Source organism: Haliotis rubra, unplaced genomic scaffold (genome assembly GCF_003918875.1).
Source record: "Haliotis rubra isolate DU_JTF1 unplaced genomic scaffold, ASM391887v1 Scf261, whole genome shotgun sequence".
Taxonomy (NCBI): Eukaryota; Metazoa; Mollusca; class Gastropoda; order Lepetellida; family Haliotidae; genus Haliotis; species Haliotis rubra.
The window spans coordinates 475,938-503,267 of NW_025766681.1; the positions used below are offsets into that span (position 1 = coordinate 475,938).

General features: G+C 41.9%; 1 protein-coding gene across 1 annotated transcript; it reads left to right on the forward strand.

Annotated features, from left to right (window-relative positions):
- Window positions 1-466: 466 nt before the first annotated feature.
- Window positions 467-24,595, forward strand: LOC124280169 (carbohydrate sulfotransferase 1-like). The gene is made up of 4 exons (XM_046716066.1): window positions 467-606; window positions 19,954-20,082; window positions 20,675-20,870; window positions 23,138-24,595. Exons 1-4 carry the CDS (start codon window positions 594-596, stop codon window positions 23,997-23,999), a joined length of 1,200 nt encoding a protein of 399 aa, XP_046572022.1. The 5' UTR covers window positions 467-593; the 3' UTR covers window positions 24,000-24,595.
- The last annotated feature ends 2,735 nt before the right edge of the window (window positions 24,596-27,330 follow it).

The window sequence follows — 27,330 nt, forward strand, 5'->3', positions numbered from 1 at the left end:
CTCCACTATACCCTATTGTCCTCCACTATTCCCTGCACCATCTCCTCCACTATTCCCTGCACTGTCTCCTCCATACTCTCCCTCACCACGTCCATTACTCCATCCTCCACACGTCTACTATCTCGATTGTCTCCTTCGCCCTCTTTATATCACTTCACCGTCTCCTCCACTATTTCCAACACTGTCTTCATCATCTCCTCAACCTCCTGCCATGTCTCTTCCAACGTATCCTGTACCATCATCTATATGATCTCCACAGTCTCATCCTCCATCTCATCCACATTTCCCACACCATGTCATCCACCGTTACATCTTCCATCCCCTTCCCCATCTCATCCAGTTTCTCCCCCAATATCTCCTCCACTGTATCTACCATCTCCTCCTCCGTCGCCCCACCCAGCCCATTAGCACCACGTGTCTCCCATTCACTCCGTCCTATGTGTTTCCGGGCCAGCGGACGGTGTATAAGCTGACAGTTGATGTCCTCATAAACTTGCCGTAGAGCCTGACAGTCGGACGGGCACGGTCGCGGCCAGGAGGAACATGGCAATACTCACATATCAAGTCAAGGTCTTTCATATACTTCCACGATCATGACACACAAAGGTAGGTTTTTTGGTCTCCCAGCTGTTGGCGTGTATTTACTATACAGTTTACTAAAAATCCATAGCACTGTTGACATTGGAGTAACTACAGACGAGTGTGTTCGGGGACTCACGTATTGGAAAATAGACCTCAAACCTCACGACTTGTTAGTATAACACTTTCCTATCGTTAATAAATAGGGCTATTTTTTATTATCCAGTAATCTTTTAAAATAACTATTTCATTTTTGATATTATGATTTTTATCAGCTAATTAGAGAAATGCTTGTCCATTGTCTCCGTGTTCTTCAAGCTCATGTGCGTTGAAATCCATGTGCATAGTTCTTCTTTTTACTGTGGGTTGTATCTCAATTGTCAGTAGATACAGACAATTATCCCGTATACAAAGTTCAGTTGTTGACTGACTGACTGTGAACCATGAACCTGATATACCACACAACGTAAAGACAGGTCTGACAGACCTCTAATCGTTTTATTGATGTTTGCTAAAGTTCAAAGGGTTATATATAAGATTCTTTAGAGGCATATAGAAGTTGGTATTTAAGTATAAGACAAAAAATTATGGATGTGAACTTCTTTATTGTATATATTCAAATTCTCGTCACGATATGGCTGAAATACTGCCGATATGACCTTAAATTGAAACCCACTCACTCACTCTGGGCGTATATATGTATATATGCACTCAGCAGAACTGCTAGGTAGTAGTAGGCGCTTAGTAAATTTAGTGGCGACAGGTCGGTTGAGTGAAGCAGTCACGTTGCATGTTGCCGTTTCACACTTTTGTTGCCATGGGGGACTACACTGGCTGTAAAACGCTGATATCAGCCTGAACGTCTTACATTTTACTTTTCGAGAAAAAGCAATGTTCACGTGTTTTGTTTTTTTAAATATGTGGTTCCAATTTTGCCAGTGGCTATCATTCAAACAAGTAGCAAATTGTAAGATGTGCATTACCCAGCAGATAAACAATGGGGTACTGCTAAGTTCAGGTTGAGAATTTCGAACCAACATTAGAGGTATCCTCATGTTATTGGCTTTCGGACGCTTAAACATTCGTAAACAACAGTTGTAAAACATGTCATTACCCCGAAACACAATCCGACAACATAAATGTATTAGTCACTGTCAGACTGATCATAATCATAAGGATCGCTGTTCATTGTTCAAGTGTCCAGTTGTTTTCAGTTTCAGGTTGAAAACTGTTCAATCAGTATTGAAATGTTCAGTTGAATTGTCAATGAACATTGAGACTGGGTTCATTTATAGTTTATTACTTATTCATATTTTTCCAATTCTTATTTATGTTAGCTGTTTGATCAATGTGTGCAAAATGGTTTCCCTTGTTGGCCTCGGGGCAGTGGGGTAGCCTAATGGTTAAAGCGTTCGCTCATCACGCCGAGGACCCGGGTTCGAATCCCCACATGGTACAATGTGTGAAGCCCATTTCTGGTGTCCCCCGCCGTGATGTTGCTGGAATATTGCTAAAAGCGGCGTAAAACCAAACTCAGTCAGTCAGTCAGTCTTGTTGGCCTCACCTGGATTGAAAGTTTCAAAAAAGGAAATGGACTCATGCCAGTAAGTAGTAGTGTATGGTTAAAAAGTCACAGCAATAGTTTTAACTTTGTAGAACACTGGTAGTAGTGACGGGTGGTTGTTGTAGAAGTAGTAGTAGTAGTAGTAGTAGTAGTAGTAGTAGTAGCTGTAGTTGTAGTAGTAGTAGTAGTAGTAGTAGTAGTAGTAGTAGTAGTAGTAGTAGCAGTAGTAGTGGTAATATAGAGTAGTAGTGGTAATAGTAGTAGTTGTAGTAATAATGAGTGAGTGAGTTTAGGTTTACGCCACACTCAGCAATATTCCAGCCTTATGGCGGCGGTCTGTAAATAATCGAGTCTGGACCAGACAATCCAGTGATTAACAGCATGAGCATCGACCTGCGCAATTGGGAACCGATGACAGGTGTCAACCAAGTCAGCGAGCCTGACCACCCGATCCCGTTAGTTGCCTCTTACGACAAGCATGGGTTACTGAAGATCAATATACAAATCCGGACCTTCACGGGTAGTTGTTGTAGAAGAGGTGGTAGTAGTAGTAGTAGTAGTAGTAGTAGTAGTAGTAGTAGTAGTAGTAGTAGCAGCAGCAGCAGAAGAAGAAGAAGAAGAAGCACCATCGATAGTAGTAGTGGCGGTGATGGTGGTTGTGGAAGTAGTAGTAGAAGAAGAAAAAGAGGCAGTGTTTGCTCTAGTCGTTGTAGTAGTCGTCTTTGTCGTAGTTGGAGTTCTCATATGTTAACCACGTTGCCAGCACCATACCCTGTTTATGGGTTTCAAGAAATCTTGAATCATTATCATGACGAATCGAGACTCGTACCCATGATAGCAGGTAGGCGGCAGGGACTTGAGGTGTCAGTGTAAGGTATGGGGCTGCTGCAAGTGTTTGCGGGGACACCAGGTGTTCGGTATGAGGTGTCCCACAAGAGGAAGCCAACGGGGAATGAATGAATCTACAGTGAACACATCGTTTCTCTGTTATATAACTGTGAGTGTTTTGGGGAGGGCAGTATGTGGACGACCACCTGTGTACGCCCTGTCACCTGTCTCTTGACTGACACGGTCACACGGCCCAGTGACAGATGACGAACACGCTCTCTGTTGTTTTCCGCTCTTAATAGATGTACACAGGGCGTTTGGTGTACCTATATATTCATCATTATGTCACACTCAAGTAGGACGTACCATCTGCAGAGCATATGTGAAACGGCCATTGTACTGTGTGTAAAGCCAGATAAATGCTTTCGAGTTAAATTTTAACAAATGTTGAAATCGTTGTTAAACATCTGGAAATTATTGAATTGAAACTGTATACTATACACAGATGGTTAAAGAATTTGATCAAGTTTAATAACACGTTGCATTTGAATAGAATGAAGGGCATATTTCCTATATGTATTGAAGCGTTAAAACTTTGAAATATAATTATTGAAATATATGAATTGTTGCCACGTATATCACATGCACATCTTCTCACAAGCTTCACATCATATATAATCATGAAATATGAAAAGAACTAGATACATCAAACACAGTTCTATTCTCACATAGTGTACATGTATACTTTTTTTTGACAGTGTATGACATTAGAATATCCAGTGACTCTTGTATATAATCTTTGAATGGTATTCAGAAGCGATACTCATCCAGGACAATTGAAATGTGTTAACTTTTGTGTCATGAGGAACTGGACGTTTTTCAATGTATTCATAGTCCTTTCAACAGGTGGTGTATGAGCTAAATGTCTATATATGAAAGCGTAAGAATCACTCCCAGACGTCGTGGTCCACATAAAACAAAGCCTGGCATCCATAAATCTATCCTCCTTCATTCCCCTGTATATCGCTCGCTCCTTGAGAAGTCAGCCATCTTTACTCTCCTAAAACATATCCTTATATGATTGGTCATAGCTGATTTCCAATGATCCAAAATAACTGCTAATTTCTTTTACTCTCTGTTTTTGGAATATGATCGAAACTATTTTATTTTTAATGACGTTTTATATTATAGCTGCTAATATTACGCGTGACTCTGTGTAGACCTTGGAACGTGTAGGTATTGCCTCGAGCGTTCCCATGGCGACAGGAATGCGTCATGTATTTCATGTGTACGGTCGACTGGGTCAGCGAAGCATAATCATCGCTTTTATGGTTTGGGTACACTCAGTTCTCGGGCCCTGTACAAAAGTGCTTTTAGTTTTAGTGACAGTTTGGATCGAATAGTTACACGGGGCCAAACGCCGTGTAGTACACCATTGAAATAGACGTAAATACAGCAGGACATTTATGTTATGGTCGGATTTGCATGCTTTTCCCGATATTTCCTATCTTTGGACACCTTCTTCCATTTGAAACTGCACCTTTGAAAGATAGGCTCATGGTATATTGCTGCATGCACACGCACCTGCATGCTGTGGTCGGATTTGCAGACACTTCCATGCATAAATTCAAACGTTGATATCTCAGTAAATGCTTGATCATAGAGTATTTTCAATGAATTCCTTTCAACCGGAATAGGCGCTGGAATTTCGGAATCTTTTCTATGTTTACTAGAGTGAAAAGTATCAGAATATTCTTAGGTGGATTTTTCATTTTCCAAATGTTATGTGTCATTTCGGATATCAAGGGTACATATTTGAACAGTTTTGTATGTTCATATCACCAGTGCCATTGTGTGAAATACTGGGTTCAAATTGTTTTATTTTCACAAATGCCGAAGGCTTTGACCTCAATAAGCTTCTACCGATAAAAAACTCATTGTTATACAAGCAGGCAGGTTTCTATAAGGTCACAAGATTAATCACTTCCCTTCAACCCGTTGTCAGTTGATTGTAGCCCATAAGTCATACGCCCATTTCTCATACGGCCACAAGTCATACGGAACGGACCGGATTAATAGGGCCCGTAAGTAGGTCACGGCACTTAGCGAGACCTTAGTACTTCCGGTTACAAACAGCGTTTCATACCTATTCGAATGGTCTCATGGTTGTCAGTTGACAGTAAGGAAACGATAATCCTTGCAGGAATAACAAATTTCCTATCTAACCATCCTAAAATTAGCCAACTGTTACGACTGTCAGTGACAGCCAAGCATGTTTGCGCACTTGGTCCGGTCTAGTAAAGTCATATCGCAAGTTGGCGCGCGCAAAGGGAGCCGGGAACCAGCTTTGCACCTGAAGAAGCGCCTCGAGGATTTACTGGCCCTTATCAAAACAACAAGGGTCATGCTCCCTACCATACAATAGACTCGTCCGCTTTTCTTGAGATCCAACTGATCGTCAAACATAGCTTTTTAGACAAATGTGAGTAGGAGAAAAATGTTTAATAGTTAAGCGTTTGCTTCAATGTTGTTACTCACACTGGTGTTCGTAGTTTATATATTATTACTCCCTTCCGGTTTATTGGAGTTTTTATAACCGGCGACAGCATTACAACAAGCACGAGTTTCGCATCTGTGTAGCGTTCAATGGACGGGAGTTCTTGAATACATGTTTCCTGCATTCGGTGAATAACTAAAAACCTTGTCTTTGAGTGAGTGAGTGAACGAGTGAGTTTAGTTTTACGCCGCACTCAGCAATATTCCAGCTATATGGCGGCGGTCTGTAAATAATCGAGTCGGGACCAAACAATCCAGTGATCAACAGCATGAGCATCGATCTGCGCAATTAAAAACCGATGCCATGTGCCAACCAAGTCAGCGAGCCTGACCAACCGATTCTTTGAGCGGCATTTTGAAGTGATACACATATTGGCGAGAATTTATGGAAGTCAGCTTCTTTATTTTGAGGAACACGACGTTTCGGATCATATTCTTACTCCTTTATTAGGTGAATGAATAACCCGGGGACAAATAGCTGTATAAGTACCTGTGAAAACAACAAGAGTGGTGATTATGACTGTAGTGGTAAGGTGGATGACATGAATGATGAGACTGACTGACTGACTGACTGAGTTTGTTTTGTACGCCGCTTTTAGCAATATTCCAGCAACATCACGGCGGGGGACACCAGAAATGGAATGATGAGACAACAATGGGGGCATTTACCTAGCGAAATGACAATAGACAACTGGAAGCCAGGAATCAGTCAAGGTCTAATTAGTGATGAGCACAAGCACAAAGAAGCCAGCACTGATGTCTAATTTAACGAGTGCTGACCGATGGGCAGGGACATTTCCTGGTCACGGGAGACTGCAATATTTCTGTTCGCAAATTGCTAAAAGCTACATAAATAATGTGCACTTAAGCAGAGTGTTGTTCTACTTTCCTGCAATTCAAATTCTTCATACGTATCTGTACCACAAAGTTACATGCTTTGTGGCGTTTTCAAATGTTTATCTGGATGGCTGGAGAACTATCAATGCATTAACACTTCGTATAGATACCTCACCTTTTTCCCGTCTCCACCACCCCACTGATGACTGGAGAATAGATGAACACGACATCACATATGCACGTGCACATACAATGTACATGGACGTGCACATGCATCTATGCTCACACACGTTATACTAAAGTGTCATTTCGCTAGGTAAATGCCCCCATTGTTGTCTCATCATTCCATTTCTGGTGTCCCCCGCCGTGATGTTGCTGGAATACTGCTATATGGCGGCGGTATGTAAATAGTCGAACCTGGGCCAGACAATCCAGTGATCAGCAGCATGAGCATCGTTTTACGCAAGTGGGATACGATGACACTCGACACCCGATCCCGTTAGTCGCCTCTTACGACAAGCATGGGTTGCTGAAGATCAATTCCAACCCGGATCTTCACGGGTCGTTATACTAAAGCATTATGGTAGCCTTTCTCTTTCCATGAAAACAGGGGCGGTGGGGTAGCCTAATGGTTAAAGTGTTGGCTCGTCACGCCGAAGACCCGGATTCGAATCTCCACATGGGCACAATGTGTGAAGCCCATTTCTGGTGTCCCCGCCGTGATGTTGCTGGAATATTGCTAAAAGCGGCGTAAAACCAAACTCAGTCAGTCAGTCAGCCATGAAAACAAACACTTCTTCAATGTCAAAAATACATGAGGAATAGCTGGCATTGTCACAGAAAGTGCAGTCGTAATGGCACAGAAATAGAACATGCTGCTTAGGCGGTGGGGCAGCTTAGTGGTTAAAGCGTTCGCTCGTCATGCAGATGATCCGGTTCCATACCCCATATGGGTAAAATGTGTGACGTCCATTTCTGGTGTCCCCCTCCCTGATATTGCTGGAATATTGCTAAAAACGCCGTAAAACTAAACACACTCACTCACTCTTCATTTATGAGATCAATTCCCATTCATTCACTTTGACGAAATGCCCTACGTACTGCGTGATTCAAAGACAAGCTGTAATTGTCGTCATACATTGTGTTAACTTTGGGACTCACATCCAATCAAACACGGACTTCTTTCTATATCATGAGACTGAAGGTGGCATATATTCATTAAGCTATCTCAAAGGTTACAAACATGTTGGACGCGTAAATATCCGTATTGGAGGAGCTGGTCTTCAGCAACACATGATGGTCGTAAGAGGGGACTAACATTACCGGGTGGTCAGGTTCGCTGAGTCCGTTGATGAATGTCCTCTCATCCCAGTTGTGTAGATCGATGCGAAAAGCGAGGCGCATTGTGTCAATCTTTGCATTGTCCAGACTAGATTGGGGGAGGGGCGGCGGGGGTTGGGGGTACGGTTGGGTAGCCTAGTGGTTAAAGCGTTGGCCCGTCACGCCGAAGACCCGGGTTCGATTCCCCTCATGGGTACAATATGTGAAGCCCATTTCTGGTGTCCCCGTCGTGATATTGCTGAAATATTGCTAAAAGCGGCGTAAAACCATACTCACTCACTCCATACTCGATTATTTACTGACCGCTGTCACATACATGTAGATGGCATATTGCCGAGTGCAGCGTTAAGAAACAAACAGACAAGCCAATTTAAACATACACAAGATATGGCAAGCTCCAAGAAAGTAGGACGGAATATGATTTAGGGGAAATACAATCAAGATATTTCCAACGTAAACCGACACGTGTGTGTGACGAGTCTTGTAGGTTACATGTATGTAGCGTGTTATCTATTGGTCTTCTAAATACCATTAGTGGTTCTTAAAATGGGACCGCCTCCGTGGTGTAGTGGTTAGAGCGTCCGCCCGGAGAGCGGAAGGTCGCGGGTTCGATCCCCGACCGCGTCATACCAAAAGACGTTAGAATATGGTACTTGTTGGTCCTTGCCTGGCGCTCGGCATTAATGGGTACAACAAGGACTGGTCGGCTCGGAGTCAGTATAATGTGTCAAAAGGATGGCAAAAAGAATGAAAAAACTCGCAGCTACCAAGACGAGGACGTGAGTGGGGTATTCATGCTTCACTGCTGCATGGTGTCTTAGTGGGCTAGCACTGTAAAACCAGCTTCAGTCTGGGCTAGTACAAGCAGCCGCACATACACATACACACGCATGCACGTCGTCATATGAGCGAAATATTCTCAAGCACGACGTTAAACCCAATTTCACCTCACCTCACCTAAAATGGACATCTAAATAGTCTTATGAACGTTACAGTGACTAATTTATTCATATAAATATTGCCTTATATAGCAAATGCCAGGTTCTCAAATTTCCAAATTCTCAACACGTTTTGAACACATATGAAAACTGTGGAATATAGTTCATAACTTCCCCAGCGCCTTTAGAACGCCAATAAGGGACCCCTACTTTCAAGCAGATCTACTGTTGTAGCAATCGCTATATCAAATATTTACTCTTGCAGTTCTGGGGGATTTAATCACAGTCAGAGAAAAGCAAATATCATGGCGGGGACACCAGAAATGGGCTCCACACATTGTACCCATGTGGGGAATCGAACTTCGGTCTTCGGCGTGACGAGTGAACGCTTTTACCACTGGGCAACCCCGCCGCCCCTCTTACCAATGTAAACACAAAGTAGTATTAAAAATAAAAATTTCCGCCTGAAGTTTAAATCAAAACCCTAAATTAAATTTGGAATTGACTATAATATTATGGGGATGGCAGATGGCGGGGCTTGGAATTTTGTATGTTGATGGACACATATTCATATGGATTTTCTTAAAACAGTTACATTTGCTTATAATGTAACTGCTGTCATGAGATTGTTTAAAAAATGGTTCATATATGTGTGGTAGACCGTACCCAGGCGTTTTGCATTTTTAGTCGTTTCAAATACATATTTCGATATTTCATACTTATATCACTATATTATCTGTAACGCTTTGCTTAGTCTAAAACCGATATCAGTTCAATGCAGTACTAGGCGTACTAATGCACCGATGAACACTATGCAATAGATACTCAGCCTACACTGGAAACGAAATGTCTGAGGAATAGTGGATCTCCATGACATCTGTTACTAACTACCTCATTACGCCACTGAATGGACGCTGCCGCTAACGAGCCATTGCTTCTAATATAATGCAGTATACTACCGATACATTCAAATACATGCTAATTTCTATCAATATATATGGTGGTGGAATTGGGTTTAACGTCGTGCTTGAGAATATTTCGCTCATACGACGACGTGCATGCGTGTGTGTGTGTATGTGCGGCTGCTTGTACTAGCCCAGACTGAAGCTGGTTTTATAGTGCTAGCCCACTGAGATACCATGCCGCAGTGAAGCATGAATACCCAACTCAGACACAGTATACTGACTCCGAGCCGACCAGTCCTTGTTGTACCCATTAATGCCGAGCGCCAAACAGGGACCAATATGAACCATATTTTAACGTCTTTTGGTATGACCCGCGACCTTCCGCTCTCCGGGCGGACGTTCTAACCACTACACCACGGAGGCGGTCCATCAATATATATGGAAGACATACAATTCACATACCTATCACCGAGTATTTAGAAGGGTATAGGACATGTGGGATACATTGAATTCTGATTATACACGATTTCAAGGGCATTTCATTAAACCTGTGTCACAAATGAATAGTAATTACAATTATTTCAGACGTTATCAATACGAGTGAGTGAGTTTAGTTTCAAGCCGCTTTAGCAATATTCCAGCAATATCATGGCGGGGACACCAGAAATGGGCTTTACACATTGTGCCCATGTGGGGAATCGAACCCGGGTCTTCAGCATGACGAGCGAACGCTTTAACCACTCGGCTACCCCACCGCCCTATAAATATGAAAAACACAGCAGCAATGTTTACATACCTTTGTCATATTTGTTCCTAGTCTCCCAAGTCATCTTTTATTTCATGACCTGTAAAACAAATACAAACTTGGCTACCAAATAACCAATTTACACGCGGGATTCGGATGATACGTTTATTTCCTCGCATTAAATTTGTCAAATACTGTTCCGTCATGGGGTGTTAGGAACTGACTCGTCTGGACGTTTGACTTTGGGATTAGGCACCACTGGCCTAGCAGATTTACTGATTATCAGGCAGAATTTTAGCTGTCATTACTCTTTTAATGCAAATCGATTGTGCACATATGTATGAGCTTGTCCTAATTAGGAGTGCCATAACCATGGCAACGTTCAGTGGATTATTCGTGCGGCTACACCATTAACTCTAAAAACCGTTAATCGTCTATGAAACAGGATTGCAGAGTGTGGTACACTCAGCTCGATTCGATACGAAACCTCGGCAGGAAGCCATTTTAACTAGTTTCGAACACGGGACTCTCACGGGACACTACCTGCGGACGTCCATGACTATGAATAACAACAGCTCAAACTGTTCCGTTTACTTTCATCTTTAAAAGTACAAACCTAAGTCGCGTTAAGTATAAAATAACCCGTTTCAACCCATAGCCGTCATATTATGATGAGTGAGTTTAGTTTTACGCCGCACTCAACATTCCAGCCTTATGGCGGCGGTCTGTAAATAATGGAGTCTGGACCAGACAATCCAGTGATCAACAGCATGCAAACCGAAACCTGAGTCTCATTAACCTATTCAGACAATGACCTACCTTTCAGCCGATCCGAATTTTCTCGTGTGAAAGTGAAAATAGACATCACAAACAACTATGGTTACACTGAATTCCAATTCCTTGTTTCATAAGAAAATGGTATTTTTAAACGTATTTTAATTTCAAATTTTAATAACATCGTATTTCCATATTTTATCGCGAGGTGTGGCAGCATGACCTTAACTAAGACGTCAGAGACTGCACCAGGTTGATGTGGTCGCAAAATGATTCACAAGTCATCTGGCTCACTGATAACACCTGATATGTGTTTTCCGCGCTTATTCAGAGTAGATCTGTAACGCACAATGTGATTGATATAATATCAAGTCCGTACCAGACCGCCAAACATTTCTAGTGAATTTCCAGATTTCCGTTTGTCAGAGCACGCTGTACGACAGAGCACGCTGAACGACGTGTTTGCAACGACTAGAAACAGCGTAGTGTTGAAATATACTAGTGATTAGATGAATCAAATAATACTGATTAATATCTATATATCCAGTTGATCGAGTTGGTCTCAAACTTCTGCTGGACTGGTTAGTGTACTAAGTTGCGCAATAGGACGGAACCCATTCAGCAGGAAACGAGACTTATGTGTAATCAATGATTTGACTTGGCATCGATCTACGCAATTGGGATACGATAACATGTGTCAACAAAGTCAGCGAGCCTGACCACCCGATCCTGTTTGTCGCCCTGATACGACAAGCATGGGTAGGTTACTGAGGATCAATTCTAACCCGGATCTTCACGGGTGTCGTATTATGAAAACAACATACATATGTGACTGGATCTGACTTCGCGCTGTGTACAGTGAATTCATGATTCCTTCACCATCGAGGTTCGAGGTTTCAGGAGGTAGCGGAATAAACCGATTGAAGCCGAATGGTTAACAGGCTTCAACTCTGGTGTACAGGGTCGATGATCGTAAAATGCCATTAACTGCCAGTGTATAAATATAATTTGGATTATAGTACTGATGTATCTCACTGTGGAAGACTTGAACATTCAAAATCATCTTAATCACATATTTCATCAAGATTTAAATTTTATTAAAAGATGCGCTTAAAATTTACGTTTTAGAGTAGCGTGTGCTGAGAAACTGCAGTTTCGTGTTTAAAAATTATTAAAATTCAGTGGATAGCTCTCTAGATCTAAAGCTGAGGGACGTGAAAAATAGGAATGATCATGGTTACGAATACATTCAACTTGAATACTTTCAGATTTGACGTTACCGTCACAATTATATGACATGTCGTACTGGGATCATTTCAAAGTAATTCAGTTCTCGTCATATGTTGATCAGGACAATGGCGTCAGGTCTAACAGACTCACAAAGATAACAGTAAATCTGTGTCTGACAGTGATGGTCTGTCATCTGACTCGAGGGTGGATAATGAATTGAAGGTGCTGTTTATGTCTAGCAATGAAGCGTTCTGTTACCATTTTGCCTGGAGGTCTCGACTGACCGATACTTTCGAAGGTATCACTGACGTTGTATAAGACCTTTGTTCCTGGCGTATGATTGACAGTTGAAATTGACATTGCGCGTGTAGCCTCGGGAAGTACTTTGGCATACTTGTAGACCGTTAAAAATCACGCTGTAGATTTTACGTAGGGTAAAAACAGCTTTGAATAGAAGACCTTTCAGTATTCGAGAAACGTATGGTTTGTTATTTCATACGGAGTTCAACACGTCTGTGCAAATATATCACACCGTGTACCCGTATCAATTACATCATGTCCACACAAACAGCGAGCTCGCCGGGAAAACCATATTGGTTAATCGAACATATAATATAAACATAACAATAAGTATTGATCGATAAAATTCTTTTCAGTATGCATTCGTGACCGCTGACAGAAGAAACTTGTCAATTAAACATGAATATAATGTGCTATGTTCTTATGCAAACAGTACAAATGGGAAACGTATTAATACGTAAAGGGGGCCGACATTGAACGCAGACTCTTCTTGACTTTCAAAGTGCATGGCATTACGTCTGTCAACGAATTTATATTGTATTTGTTGTATTAGAGTAACAACACAGAGTACATGTACAGTTAGTCATGTTTATAAGCATGCCTATATTGGAACAACGTGAGTCGCCGTGTTTAATGAAACTTGTGTGAAATGTTTGTATGGCGGTCCAGACAAACAGACTCAAGGTTAGCCTCTTCTGTACACAAAGTACAGTAACTTTGTACAAACAAACCGTGATAACATATCCACCTCAAACAGTTTAATTATCCTGATATCCCTTTATTTATGCTAAAAATATGATACAGTAAAATGTTATATACATATATATGCTTTCTGAGATTAGGAAATATATAACACACATTGGCAAGTACAAAACACACAATTACATAACTGAATGTTTTCGATATCAAGTTATCTAAACAATTCTGAGACTGTTTAATACACTCAGTTGCCCTGATATCGTCATATAAAACCAAAGCATAAACCTCGCTCTTCCTACACTTTTAGAGTTACAATACCTTCTTCAGAGGGTATTCCGAAGTTGGTATTGTCACAGAGTAACCTTATTGCACTCTGTTTTCAAAAGGTAATATTTTTCAAGATTATAGTTTTTTGACTTCTAATGTAAAGTGTTGAGATCCATCTTGCTAGGTTAATTTAGATTACTTCACTTTAGTAACCTTAATTGGTCATCCTCGTGGCCGTGTTTGCCATGACATCGATTAGCAATGCTGTTGTTTCTTTTTCTGTCCATTGTTGTCTAAAACTATATAATGTTCACATCTATTCCGACTGTTCCTGTATGTACAGCCGTGAGTAGGATAAACCTGCTTTCTGGGACCTGACCCATCATACTGAACTTATAATCAATGATCGACGTATTTCTTAATGCAGTCTGTTTATTGTATGACAACCTAAAGACGTTTGGAGAAGACGTCACGATTTAGTTCTTAATGCAATCTGTTTATTGTATGACCAACTAAAGAAGTTTGGAGAAGACGTCACTCTGTGACAGTACGATGAACAAGGGAGATATTTCTTCAGCTTTACCACTTCTTCTGACAATGAAGATTTTGGAAGAACATGAATAAATGACACTTCTAATATTGAGGTTCTTGAGAGACATATAGAACTTAGATATTATGGATGTCGACTTCTTCTGAAGAAGAAGTTGACATCCTTACACCACTAGGGAAAGTTATGTCCATTGTTCTTGGAAGTGTATTATTAGCATAACTGAATAACTGCCCTAGGGCAACTATTTCTATTTAAAAACAATAAAATTGTACTCATTTTGATAATCTTCATCATGTCTAATACATCACATGCGTATTAAATATGTATGCCCTCGTGGTGTAAGCCGTTTAATCACCCTCACTACGGTAGTTATTTAAATAAACTCTGCTCGGGCTAAATCCTCGCAGAGTATATTTAAATAACTACCTTGTAATGGTGATTAACCTATACATAATTTTTTTTGTCTTATACTTCTTGTATTCTTTGTAAATAAATTAGCTCTGATCCGTCATTACAAAAATAGTATTGAATGTTATACACTACAAAAAGTGTAAAGTATTCATTTTTTGCATTTACAGTAGTTGATAATTGTGACCTACTGGCTTTCCTCGAGAAGCGTAGCAGTAAAAAAGTAACGCAGCGTCACGATTACACAATGCCATTTCGAAAGTGGCCAATTGTAACATATGTTATATTTGGGATTACACTTTCTTAGTAAAGTACAGATTCTAGTCTTTTGTTGGGTTGAGTCCCATCCGGGGTTCGAACCCACACCCTGTGCGTCACACAAAGAAGTGGAGGCGGCGCTGGCTGAGCGGGTTAGGCGGCTGACTTTGTGAACTGGCGATTAGGTGTGACTCTGAGAGTCTGGGTTCGAATCCCGGGTGGGACACAACCAAATGTACTAGAATCTGTGCTTTACTAAGAAAGTGAAATACCAAATACATGTATAGCATATGTTACATCTAGCATTGTGTGAATCTCAGTCGTTATTCTGACTTGGGCTTTTCACAATGAGCCCCCTATTCATCCGGACACACGACTTTATTGGCTGTTGTTGTCTGATGGGCCGCGACTGTCCTATTCAAAAGAGGGTAATCTGTCATAACACTTGACATTTGTTGAGCCAGGAGATTTTGCAAGGAATTTATTTCGGAGAAATGACGTTTACTACGCGTTGTTTGCACTCGTCATGCTAATTTCCTTGGGCAGTCAACACGTTCATACTCGACGATAATTCCGTGTCACTCAATTCCCGATAGGTTTATTGTTGTGTTTTGAATGGATGTAAATGATGTGTTTGGTAGAAGTAGTAGTAGTAGTAGTGAGAGAGTGAGTTTAGGTACCGTGCATAAGTTATGGCTGGTGGTGGGTGGGCGTGATGATGATTTAAAGAGGGGTCACCCGTTTTTCTGGGCGGGGGTGGGGAGTCATCAGGTTTGTACACATGTAATAGGGAGTGAGCAATTTTGTACATAGGGGAATATCATTGATTTTGTACATGACGTGTACGAGGGGTACTTACTTTGTACATAAATGTAAGGGGGTCATTCACATTGTACATGCTTCTCCATAAAAATCATCATCATCACACCCCACATCCCCGCACCCCCACACCCCCACACCCTCACACACCCCCACCAAGACCAATTCTAACCCAGATCTTAATATATTACATATTACTATAGTATTATCAATATAGATCTTAAAACAATGTCACGTGACTAGGCTGGCATGTAAGCTCCACATATTTCGACTAGTTGGATTTCTCTGTGAGGTTGCTTAGTGACGTCAGCCTGCGGGCCTGATGCCAACTGATGAACTCATCCTCACCTCGTGTACAAACAACGTTTTTTCACCTATAAATGTAAATAATGTCCAATGTCGTGAGTAATAAATACGCCAGTCGTCCTCGTTGGATCACATTATTATTTCCACATTTATATTTTCAAAACGCTTTTTAGAAACCTCGTAAAACACTCGTAACAAAAACGTTATCTAACGGTGACGTTTATGGTTGTGAGAAATATTGGAGTCTCCGCCAACATGCCATCTGTAGCACGAAGGCGTCATGTTTACCATGTGTTTGCATTTGGGATTACACTTTGTAATCACAGGTTAGCTTTGTATCGGTTACCTTGACATGAGACAGAGAGTGTCTCGCCACTTATCTCAACTTAAAGTGTACATTATCAACTGTTTAATGTTATCTGAGAGTGAGTGAGTGGGTGAGTGGGTGAGTGAGTGAGTGAGTGAGTGAGTGAGTGAGTGAGTGAGTGAGGGAGGGAGGGAGGGAGGGAGGGAGAAGTATTTAATCTTCCAGTATCGGTGACCACACAATTATCACCTTTAACCTCCGTTAAACTCTTCTCATGAAGTTTAATCTATTCATATTTGCACCGGAACAGCCGACAATCTATTCTCCACGCAATGGGCCACGTGTGTTAAGAAAATTTCTTGCACATTAAAAACACATTCTTCCCCGAGGGCCAAAATACCTCTCTCTGACACTGACATAATTCGTGGTGTATACGTAGGTATAGTATACACACCACAGACTTAATGGATCGGGAGCGTTATTCGGAATGGGACAACTTAACCACAACTGCATTTCAAGATTTAAACATCGATGTAAACACAGTTCATTTTTCAAAAAAGAAACGTTTCTTGAAACGATAAAGTATTTAGCCACAAAAAAAATAGAGGAATTACTGATCGATGAAACAGTGAGTGAGTGAGTTTAGTTTTACACCGCACTCAGCAATATTCCAGCTAAATTTATAGTGGCGGTCTGTAAATAATCGAGTCTGGACTAGACAATCCAGTGATCAACAGCATGAGCATTGAGCTACGGAGTCGGGATACGATGGTATGTGTCAACCAAGTCAGCGTGCCTGACCACCCGATCCTGTTAGTCGGCCTCTCACGACAAGCATGGGTTACTGAAGATCAATTCTAACCCTAGATCTTCACGGGTGACTGATGAAAGGTGCTAGCCCACTTAGATACCATGCCGCAGTGAAGCATGAATACCCCACTCAGACACATTATACTGACTCCGAGCCGACCAGTCCTTGTTGTACCCATTAATGCCGAGCGCCAGACAGGGACCAACAAGTACCATATTTTTACGTCTTTTGGTATGACGTGGTCGGGGATCGAACCCGCGACCTTCCACTCTCCTGGCGGACGCTCTAACCACTACACCACGGAGGCGGTCGACTGATGAAAGACTGACTGACTGACTGAGTTTAGTTTTACGCCGCTTTTAGCAATATTCCAGCAATATCACGGCGGGGGACACCAGAAATGGGCTTAACACATTGTGCCCATGTGAGGAATCGAACCCGGATCCTCGGCGTGAGGAGCCAACGCTTTAACCACTAGGCTACCCCACCGCCCCCGACTGATGAAAGAGCTAGAGAACATACAATACTCGCTTTGTGAAAATATATTCTCTTTCACGAACCGACAGTTACGAACATATATAAACACATCCCCCTTATCTATACCAGTGTTGCCAAACAACATGTCTGTGTATTCTGTATTTCAGTCTGTCTTCCTGACCATAGCGAATAAATAAGATATTATTCCAAATCAAGTCCAGAATGATTTGGCAAGTCTAGATTGTTCTGAGCCCAATATGGTTTCATTACCTATTTCCAGATATATACTTTTACATAAGATGACTTTGAATGGGATACGTTTCTCTTTGTTTAGATGCAGCTGCTGCTGATGCCACGTGGACTACATCACGTGGTGGTGTTTATAATACATATTAAACCAGTATAATATCCATTGTTTGTACGTTCCGAGAAACACTCTAACAGAGAGCACATGGGTTATCGAGCTATCAAACGTATGCTAAAAGAAATATACATCGCTCACGTCATGCATAGTCCGTTTGGCTCAAAAGCGGACCGATGAATTGCAATCTATTTCGAAAACTAATAAACATATAACACTCAATGAAACGCTGATTATAATCAAAACATCAGACCCACTCTGAGATTTGTTTGTAGAATTTATGTCCTAAAATTTAAAAAGTTGTTTAACAAACTATCATTAAACTATTGACACAGTTCACTTTTGTTACGAGGGAGGAGTGCAGAGAAAGGGACAGACAGGGGTTAGGGAAGCACGTGCACAAGTGCCGACAAAGTTATTGATTCATTAACCTGTGCTGTGCCGTCTCCATCCTTTCTCGCACACCTGGCTGTCCCTTTCTCTGCACTCCTCCCTCGTAACAAATAGTGAACTGTGTCAATATTTTAATGATAGATTGTTAAACAACTTTTTTAATTTTTAGGACATAAATTCCCCCAAATACTCACAGAGTTGGTCTGCCGTTTTGATAATGATCAGTGTTTCATTGAGTATTTTATGTTTATTAGTTTTCAAGTTAGATTGCAATTCATCGGTCCGCGTTTGAGCCAACCGGACTATAGTCTCAATCTCGACATTTGACTTCAGACTTCAGCGCCTGTGACACTGTTTAGTATGATACGATGTCTTTGTTATTTCGCATTTGGTTTTGTCTGTTTATGCATCATGTTTAGAGGTAGATTAAATTTCTAATCATCGTCGTCAGAATATCTGATTATTTGTCCCCATAATGGATTCACCGACAAGTGAAATGTCTGAGGGTGAACGCTTGTCCTGTGAGTTTACAAAAACCGATGTGATTGTACATGTATAGCCTCAACCGACCAGGGACGTCGTTTCTCTGTCTTTCTGAAGGCTATCAGCTTACAGAATGCTCAAGTGGCTCACTTGTTTAACACCGAGAGTCGTACACAACATGATTACAACTTCTAGTGACTACCACTGCGATGTTTGTGTAATATTTCTAGCAGTGCCGTCACAAACCCACATCTGGGATTGATAGGAGAGGGTCACACGTACAGGTCTGCATAGGCCAACATTATGAGTACGCCGCCTTTAGTAATATTCCAGCAACATCACGGCGGGGGCACCAGAAATGGGCTTCACACATTGTGCCCCTGTGGGGAATCAAACCCGGGTCTTCGGTGTGACGAGCCAACGCATAAACCACTAGGCTACCCCACCGCCCCAGGCCGGTATTGAAGTCATGTTCTGTGTGTGTACTGGGCAGTGCAGGGACAACGGACTGACTGACTGAGTTTAGTTTTACGCCGCTTTTAGCAATATTCCAGCAATATCACGGCGGGGGACACTAGAAATTGGCTAAACACATTGTGCCCATGTGGGGAATCGAACCCGGGTCTACGGCGTGACGAGCCAACGTTTTAACCACTAGGCTACCTCACCGCCCCAGGCCGGTATTGAAGTCATGTTCTGTGGGTGTACTGGGCAGTGCAGGGACAACGGATAATGTGTTTGACAGACCGAGAAGATACCTGCAGATTGGTCGTGTGCCATATCATAACTTACTAAGACAATTGTGTAAGACAAAACAAAACCGAAAAGCACGAGCTAACAGACATCAGCTTTTAATTGGCATCCTTAAGATTGAAAGTCCAGGATAACTGAGGCTGAGAAGCATCCATGGCCTTTAAGGGACAGAATCGACCCTTTAAATACAACTGTACAGGTCCTCCTTTCACAAAAAATCTAAGGCGATCGTAAGTCACTAAGGTAGCCTTAGTGCAATGTTAATGAATAGGAGTTAAGGTTAACCTTAGTAACGGTTGCTTCGTGAAAGGAGGCCCTGAGCAACACTTCATAGGAATCTAGAGAAATGGAATGCTTCCTGGGTAAACAGCCTTATGGGTTATCATTTTGTGTCTTATATGATAATTGAAATATCTCTATCAAAAGTTATCAAATGATAATATATTGGGATTCTATATTTTCAGTATTTACAAAATGGCGGTTGTTAAACAGGCGGCAGTTCCTGTGCTGGCTCTCGGTGATGGGTGTGTCGACGATACTGTGCCTGTGGATGAGCCTCGTGAACAACACACTGCAACATCACCACCCGCAATGTAAGTGGCAGGTTCGGTTCTAATTACCCCAGTGAAAATCCGGGTTCGACTCCAGCAATCCATGCTTGTTGTAGGGGCGGCTTATGGGATCGGGTGGTCAGGCTTACTGGTTTGTTCATACATGTCATCGTGTGTCAGCTACGTAGATAGGTGCTCATGATGTCAATCACTGGATAGTCTGACCCTGGTTAGATTACTTACAGACCGCCGTCATATAGCCGGAACATTGCTGAGTGCGGCGTTAAACACGCAATCAAAAACAAACAAAAATGCATACATATGTACGTCCGCAGGCACCCATGCGCGCACACAAATAACACATACTCACGCATACGTACAAAGCTATGTTGCATCACCTAAGGCTGATGTAGAAACTGGAATACCAATCAGGGCAGCGAAAAATTCACCTCACTCACCCACAGTAACTATGTAGTCAGTGCCCGAGCAAAGGCTACAGCATGAGTGAGTGAGTTAAGATTTAAAATGTAAACAATACCAAAACGAACTGATCTTCTTGTGAGCATGTGTCTTTAACGTAAGTATGCGCGTGGCTATATAAGCGCATTAATCGTGAACCCGAATCGTTTTACAGCTGTCAAGGTGAAGGACAGGACGATGACCCAGCCCCGGAAGGTCTTAATTCTGTCGTACATGCGCAGTGGATCAACATTGACTGCTGACATTGTGCAGCAACAGCCCGATGTGTTCTATGTGTTTGAACCATTGTTCTCTGTTGAGACAATCAGGGGAAGATACCTGGCACCTGTATATCTGGACAAGCCGTCACGGTGAGTTGACACCTGGAACCTGTATATATAATAAGCCGTCACGGTGAGTTGATATATGGAACCTGTATATCTTGATATACGGTTACGGTGAGTTGACATTTAGCAACTGTATATTTTGATAAGCCGCCATGGTGAGTTCATACCTAGCACCTGTATATTTTGATAAGCCGCCATGGTGAGTTGATACCTAGCACCTGTATCTCGATAAGCCGTCACGGTGAGTTGACACCTGGAACCTGTATATCTAATAAGCCGTCACGGTGAGTTGATATATGGAACCTGTATATCTTGATATACGGCTACGGTGAGTTGACATTTAGCAACTGTATATTTTGATAAGCCGCCATGGTGAGTTCATACCTAGCACCTGTATATTTTGATAAGCCGCCATGGTGAGTTGATACCTAGCACCTGTATCTCGATAAGCCGTCACGGTGAGTTGACACCTGGAACCTGTATATCTAATAAGCCGTCACGGTGAGTTGATATATGGAACCTGTATATCTTGATATACGGCTACGGTGAGTTGACATTTAGCAACTGTATATTTTGATAAGCCGCCATGGTGAGTTCATACCTAGCACCTGTATATTTTGATAAGCCGCCATGGTGAGTTGATACCTAGCACCTGTATCTCGATAAGCCGTCACGGTGAGTTGACACCTGGAACCTGTATATCTAATAAGCCGTCACGGTGAGTTGATATATGGAACCTGTACATCTTGATATACGTTTACGGTGAGTTGACATTTAGCAACTGTATATTTTGATAAGCCGTCATGGTGAGTTGATAACTAGCACCTGTATATCTTGATAAGCCGCCATGGTGAGTTGATACCTAGCACCTGTATATCTTGATAAGCCGCCATGGTGAGTTGATACCTAGCACCTGTAGATCTTGATAAGCCGGCATGGTGAGTTGATACCTAGCACCTGTATATCTTGATAAGCCGTCATGGTGAGTTGATACCTAGCACCTGTAGATCTCGATAAGCCGGCATGGTGAGTTGATACCTAGCACCTGTATATCTTGATAAGCCGTCATGGTGAGTTGATACCTAGCACCTGTAGATCTCGATAAGCCGTCATGGTGAGTTGATAACTAGCACCTGTATATTTTGATAAGCCGTCATGGTGAGTTGATACCTAGCACCTGTAGATCTCGATAAGCCACCATGGTGAGTTGATACCTAGCACCTGTATATCTTGATAAGCCGCCATGGTGAGTTGATACCTAGCACCTGTATATCTTGATAAGCCGCCATGGTGAGTTGATACCTAGCACCTGTATATCTTGATAAGCCGCCATGGTGAGTTGATACCTAGCACCTGTATATCTCGATAAGCCGCCATGGTGAGTTGATACCTAGCACCTGTATATCTCGATAAGCCATCACAGTGAATTGATACTCAGAACCTGTACATCTTGACAAGCCGTGAAGGTGAGTGAATATCTAGCATCAATACATCTCGATAGGCCGTGAAGGTGAGTGAATATCTAGCATCAATATATTTCGATAGACCGTAAGGTGAGTGAATATCTAGCACCAATGCATCTCGATAGACTGTAAATGTGAGTGAATATCTAGCATCAATACATCTCGATAGACCGTAAGGTGAGTGAATATCTAGCACCAATGCATCTCGATAGACCGTGAAGGTGAGTGAATATCTAGCATCAATATATCTCAATAGACCGTGAAGGTGAGTGAATATCTAGCATCAATACATCTCGATAGACCGTGAAGGTGAGTGAATATCTAGCGTCAATATATCTCAATAGACCGTGAAGGTGAGTGAATATCTAGCATCAATATATCTCAATAGACCGTGAAGGTGAGTGAATATCTAGCGTCAATATATCTCAATAGACCGTGAAGGTGAGTGAATATCTAACGTCAATATATCTCAATAGACCGTGAAGGTGAGTGAATATCTAGCGTCAATATATCTCAATAGCCGTGAAGATGAGTGAATATCTAGCATCAATACATCTCAATAGACCGTGAAGGCCAGTGAATATCTAGCATCAATATATTTCAATAGACCGTGAAGGTGAGTGAATATCAAGCATCAATTTATCTCAATAGACCGTGAAGGTGAGTGAATATCTAGCGTCAATATATCTCAATAGACCGTGAAGGTGAGTGAATATCTAGCATCAATGTATCTCGATAGGCCGTCAAGTTGAGTGAATATCTAGTATCAATGTATCTCAATATAACGTGAAGGTGAGTCAACATCAAACCTGTGTTTGTCTGTTTCAGTCTATTGTCACTGAAGACAGAGTACTCAAACAAAATTGACATCTTGAAGGCATTTCTCTCGTGTTCCCTCGCGTCCGTGGACCTCCTGACCCTACACCAACACCACATGGACAAGAGTAAAACCACAGTTCAATACAACAACTGCATCCATAACACAACCATACGCGATTTCGAATCAAAATGTCTCAACAAATTGATTGAAAAGTGTCAAGGATCACAAATATCTTTAATCAAAACCATCCGCATGAAGATGGAGGCTACTGAGGAGATCCTCCACCTGAACAAGGACCTGAAGATAATCCTCCTGGTCAGAGACCCAAGGGCAACTCTCATGTCCAGGATTCGACTCTCGCAACTCAGCTGGAGGAAGGTGAATGTGGTAGAGCACCACGTCAGAGCATCCTTCTCTCACTGTGGGATGGTGCTGAGAGATGTTAGAGATGCTGTAAGACTGTCAAAACTTTACCCCGGAAGAGTCGGTATACTGCTGTACGAAAAATTGATCGAGAATCCCACATCAATGACTGAGTTGATATATGACTTTTTAGATTTACAATTAACACCAAATATAGCCAGTTATGTACACAACATCACAGGGGCCGGTTTGCCTGACAGCTGCCCGCTGTGTACAACAAGGAAAAACTCCACAGAAACAGCGAATAGATGGAGGCTTGATCTCAGTCTCGACAGTGTTATGCAAATAGATCAGAATTGTCTCCCTTTGTATGATCAACTGGGTTACCTCCCTTTCAAAACTGCTGCTGACCTTGTTAACACAAATTTGCCATCCTGGTTAGAAAAGCCCATTTCTGGTTTCTTAACGGACCGCGTGTACTACACGGAAACGAGAAACCCATTCTAGTGATCCTACTGGCGGAGGGGTCCAAGGAACTACGTGTATCGGGCGTGTAAGTCTCGCGAGGCGCTACTTCCGGTACTGAGCTAGTTCCCGACTCCCTTTGCGCGCGCCAACTTGCGATATGCGAAACGGGGCCCAGCTTACTTCCGTTACCAGATTTCCGGTGACAAGCGTACAAATTGCGCGAGCGCCACATATGACTCTACTAGACCGGACCAAGAGTACAGCCATGCTTGGCTGTCACAGCTGTTGACAGTCGTGATAGTTGGCTAATTTGGGGATGGTTAGGTCGGATTTTTTTTATTCATGCAATGATTATCAGCTCCTTACTGTCAACTGACAACCATGAGACCATTCGAACAGGTACGAAACGTTATTTGTCACAGAAAGTACTATGTCTCGTGAAGTGCCGTGACCTACTTACGGACCCTATTCCACTGAGTACTCATCCACCATTATCCGGGGTATTAAATGACATCTTCATCATCTCCACCATCTTAATCATCTTCATCATCTTCATCATCTTCACCATCTTAATAATCTTCATCATCTTCACCATCTTAATCATCTTCATCATCTTCATCATCTTCACCATCTTCACCATCTTCACCATCTTCATCATCTTCACCATCTTAATCATCTTCATCATCTTCACCATCTTAATCATCTTCATCGTCTCTACCATCTTAATCATCTCCACCATCTTCATCATCTCTACCATCTTCATCATCTCTACCATCTTCATCATCTCCACCATCTTTATCATCTCTACCATCTTAATCATCTTCATCATCTTCACCATCTTAATCATCTTCATCATCTCTACCATCTTAATCATCTTCATCATCTCTACCATCTTAATTATCTCCACCATCTTCATCATCTCTACCATCTTAATCATCTTCATCATCTCTACCATCTTAATCATCTTCATCACCTCTACCATTTCATCTTATCACCAACTTAACACAGAATTTCTCTCACTTTAATTTTTGGCTGTTATTTGTATGGTCCTGCAAATGGCTCTCAAAGAGAATATATAAAGGTCATCACCAGCGAAAAATGAGTCTGTATCATTCGCCGATAGGCAAAACAGGGGTGGAAACCCCATAAACTGTTCTCTCAAATCTCAAGTGTCTACGAATACGGCAAGCATGTCCTACATGTCACCCCCACTCAAAGAACAGAATACCCGTAAGAGGCGACTAACTGGATCGGGTGGTCAGGCTCGCTGACTTGGTTGACACATGTCTTCGATGTTCATGCTGTTGATCACTGGATTGTCTGGTCCAGACTCGATTATTTACAGACTGCCGCCATATAGCTGGAATATTTCTGAGTGCGGCGTTAAACAACAAATCAACCATGTTTGAATACAATCACGTGTTTGTTTGAAGATATGGTACCCGTGAGCGTAGAGGACCCGTGAAGATCCGCGTTAGAATTGGTCTTCAGTAACCCATGCTTGTCGCAAGAGACGACTAACGGGATCGGGTGGTCGTAGATCGATGTTCGAGATGAACTCGGTTATTTACAGACCGCCGCCATATATCTGGAATATTGCTGAGTTACACAACAATCAAACAAGCATAGGGTAGCGCCCCCAAACAGCAGTACCCTTGAACTCTCCACGACTCATTATCATTATGGTTCAGTATACCCACGACCGCCTCCGTGGTGTAGTGGTTAGAGCGTCCGCCCGAAGAGCGGAAGGTCGCGGGCTCGATCCCCGACCACGTCATACCAAAAGACGTTAAAATATGGTACTTGTTGGTCCCTGTCTGACGCTCGGCATTAATGGGTACAACAAGGACTGGTCGGCTCGGAGTCAGTATAATGTGTCTGAGTGGGGTATTCATGCTTCACTGCAGCATGGTCTCTCAGTGGGCTAGCACTATAAAACCAGCTTAAGTCTGGGCTAGTACAAGCAGCCGCACATACACATACACACGCATGCACGTCGTCACATGAGCGAAATATTCTCAAGCACGACGTTAAACCCCATTTCACCTCACCTCAGTATACCCACCACACATGCCACGACAATTTGTTCTACCACTCACTCTAGAGTGAGAGAGTGCTTATTGACGCCGTAATCTGAAATATGCACCTGAATCACAACTGAATGCAAAAACCTGTGTCAGGCAAGCCAGTGTCCAGTCCATCAGTCACGACCCTTGTGTATCATTTCTGAGTGAGAGAGTTGTTTTATGTCACCATTATTTACCGATATCAGCGCCCGCAACACCACCAATGACCATAAGAATGATAAATAACATCATGAAAAACAATCACATCATGAAAAATCAGGGGAAACAATCTGAGAAACCTGAGGTTGCAATTATAACATTGGACATGTTGTTTTTACATATAAGGCCAGACCAATTACATTTCTTGTTTTACAGATCCGCCGGTGGTATTTTTATAAGAATAAGAAAAAAAAATCCCTGCTAAAAAAATAAAATCCTAATGTTTTTATTGGCCAAAAATGTAAACTTACCCAAAATATTTTTGTCATTGTTTTTGCCCCATATACACTTCATAAATTGCCAAAAGTAAAATACTTTAGCATTTAAAAGAAATATTACTTTGAACTGGTGATTTTTATTTTTAAAAATCCCTCCTGCCTTTAGGTTTTTGAGGACAAAAATCCATAAAACAAGAAATAAAATTGGTCTGGCCTAAGTGAAATATTGCTATCATGTTCTGAAATGTGCTCCCAATTTATTCAGGCCTCTCATTAGTGGTCACGGCGTCCCCAGACTTACCGTGAATGGTACTGATAACTGTGCTCCCGCCAATTCATTCACGGTTGACTGCATTTTGTTGTTTTAAGAAAAGTGGGCAGAGTGGGGTACACTGCACATGATCACACACCACCAAGATATGCGAATGAAACATACAACTTTATTGATGGCAAGCTAAATTAGCTTGATAACAAAACGTGACTCTATGCAAAAAAAACGGGAAGTTGTCATCCATAATGTTGTGTGTTTCATTTTTTAATCACCAACTTCTAGAATGCCGACCAAGCAATTGAATGATATGAGGCAGTTACGTTGTTCGAGGAATGCATCCATCCGTTAAGTGTCTTTCGAAAGTCTAACAATGTGAAATACATGTATATAGAGCGTTTGGGGATATAATTATTCTCAACTGAATATGTAGTGATGACATCACTGAGTGTGTACTTACTATCATAGAAACTGATTTTCCACGCCTAGTTAATCTTAATACTTGTATGACTCACGAATGTCGGACATAAATGCGCACCTTTTGAGCTATAAAGATATATTTTTTATGAATTTGTGTCTGATAAGTTCAACCGGTAAAA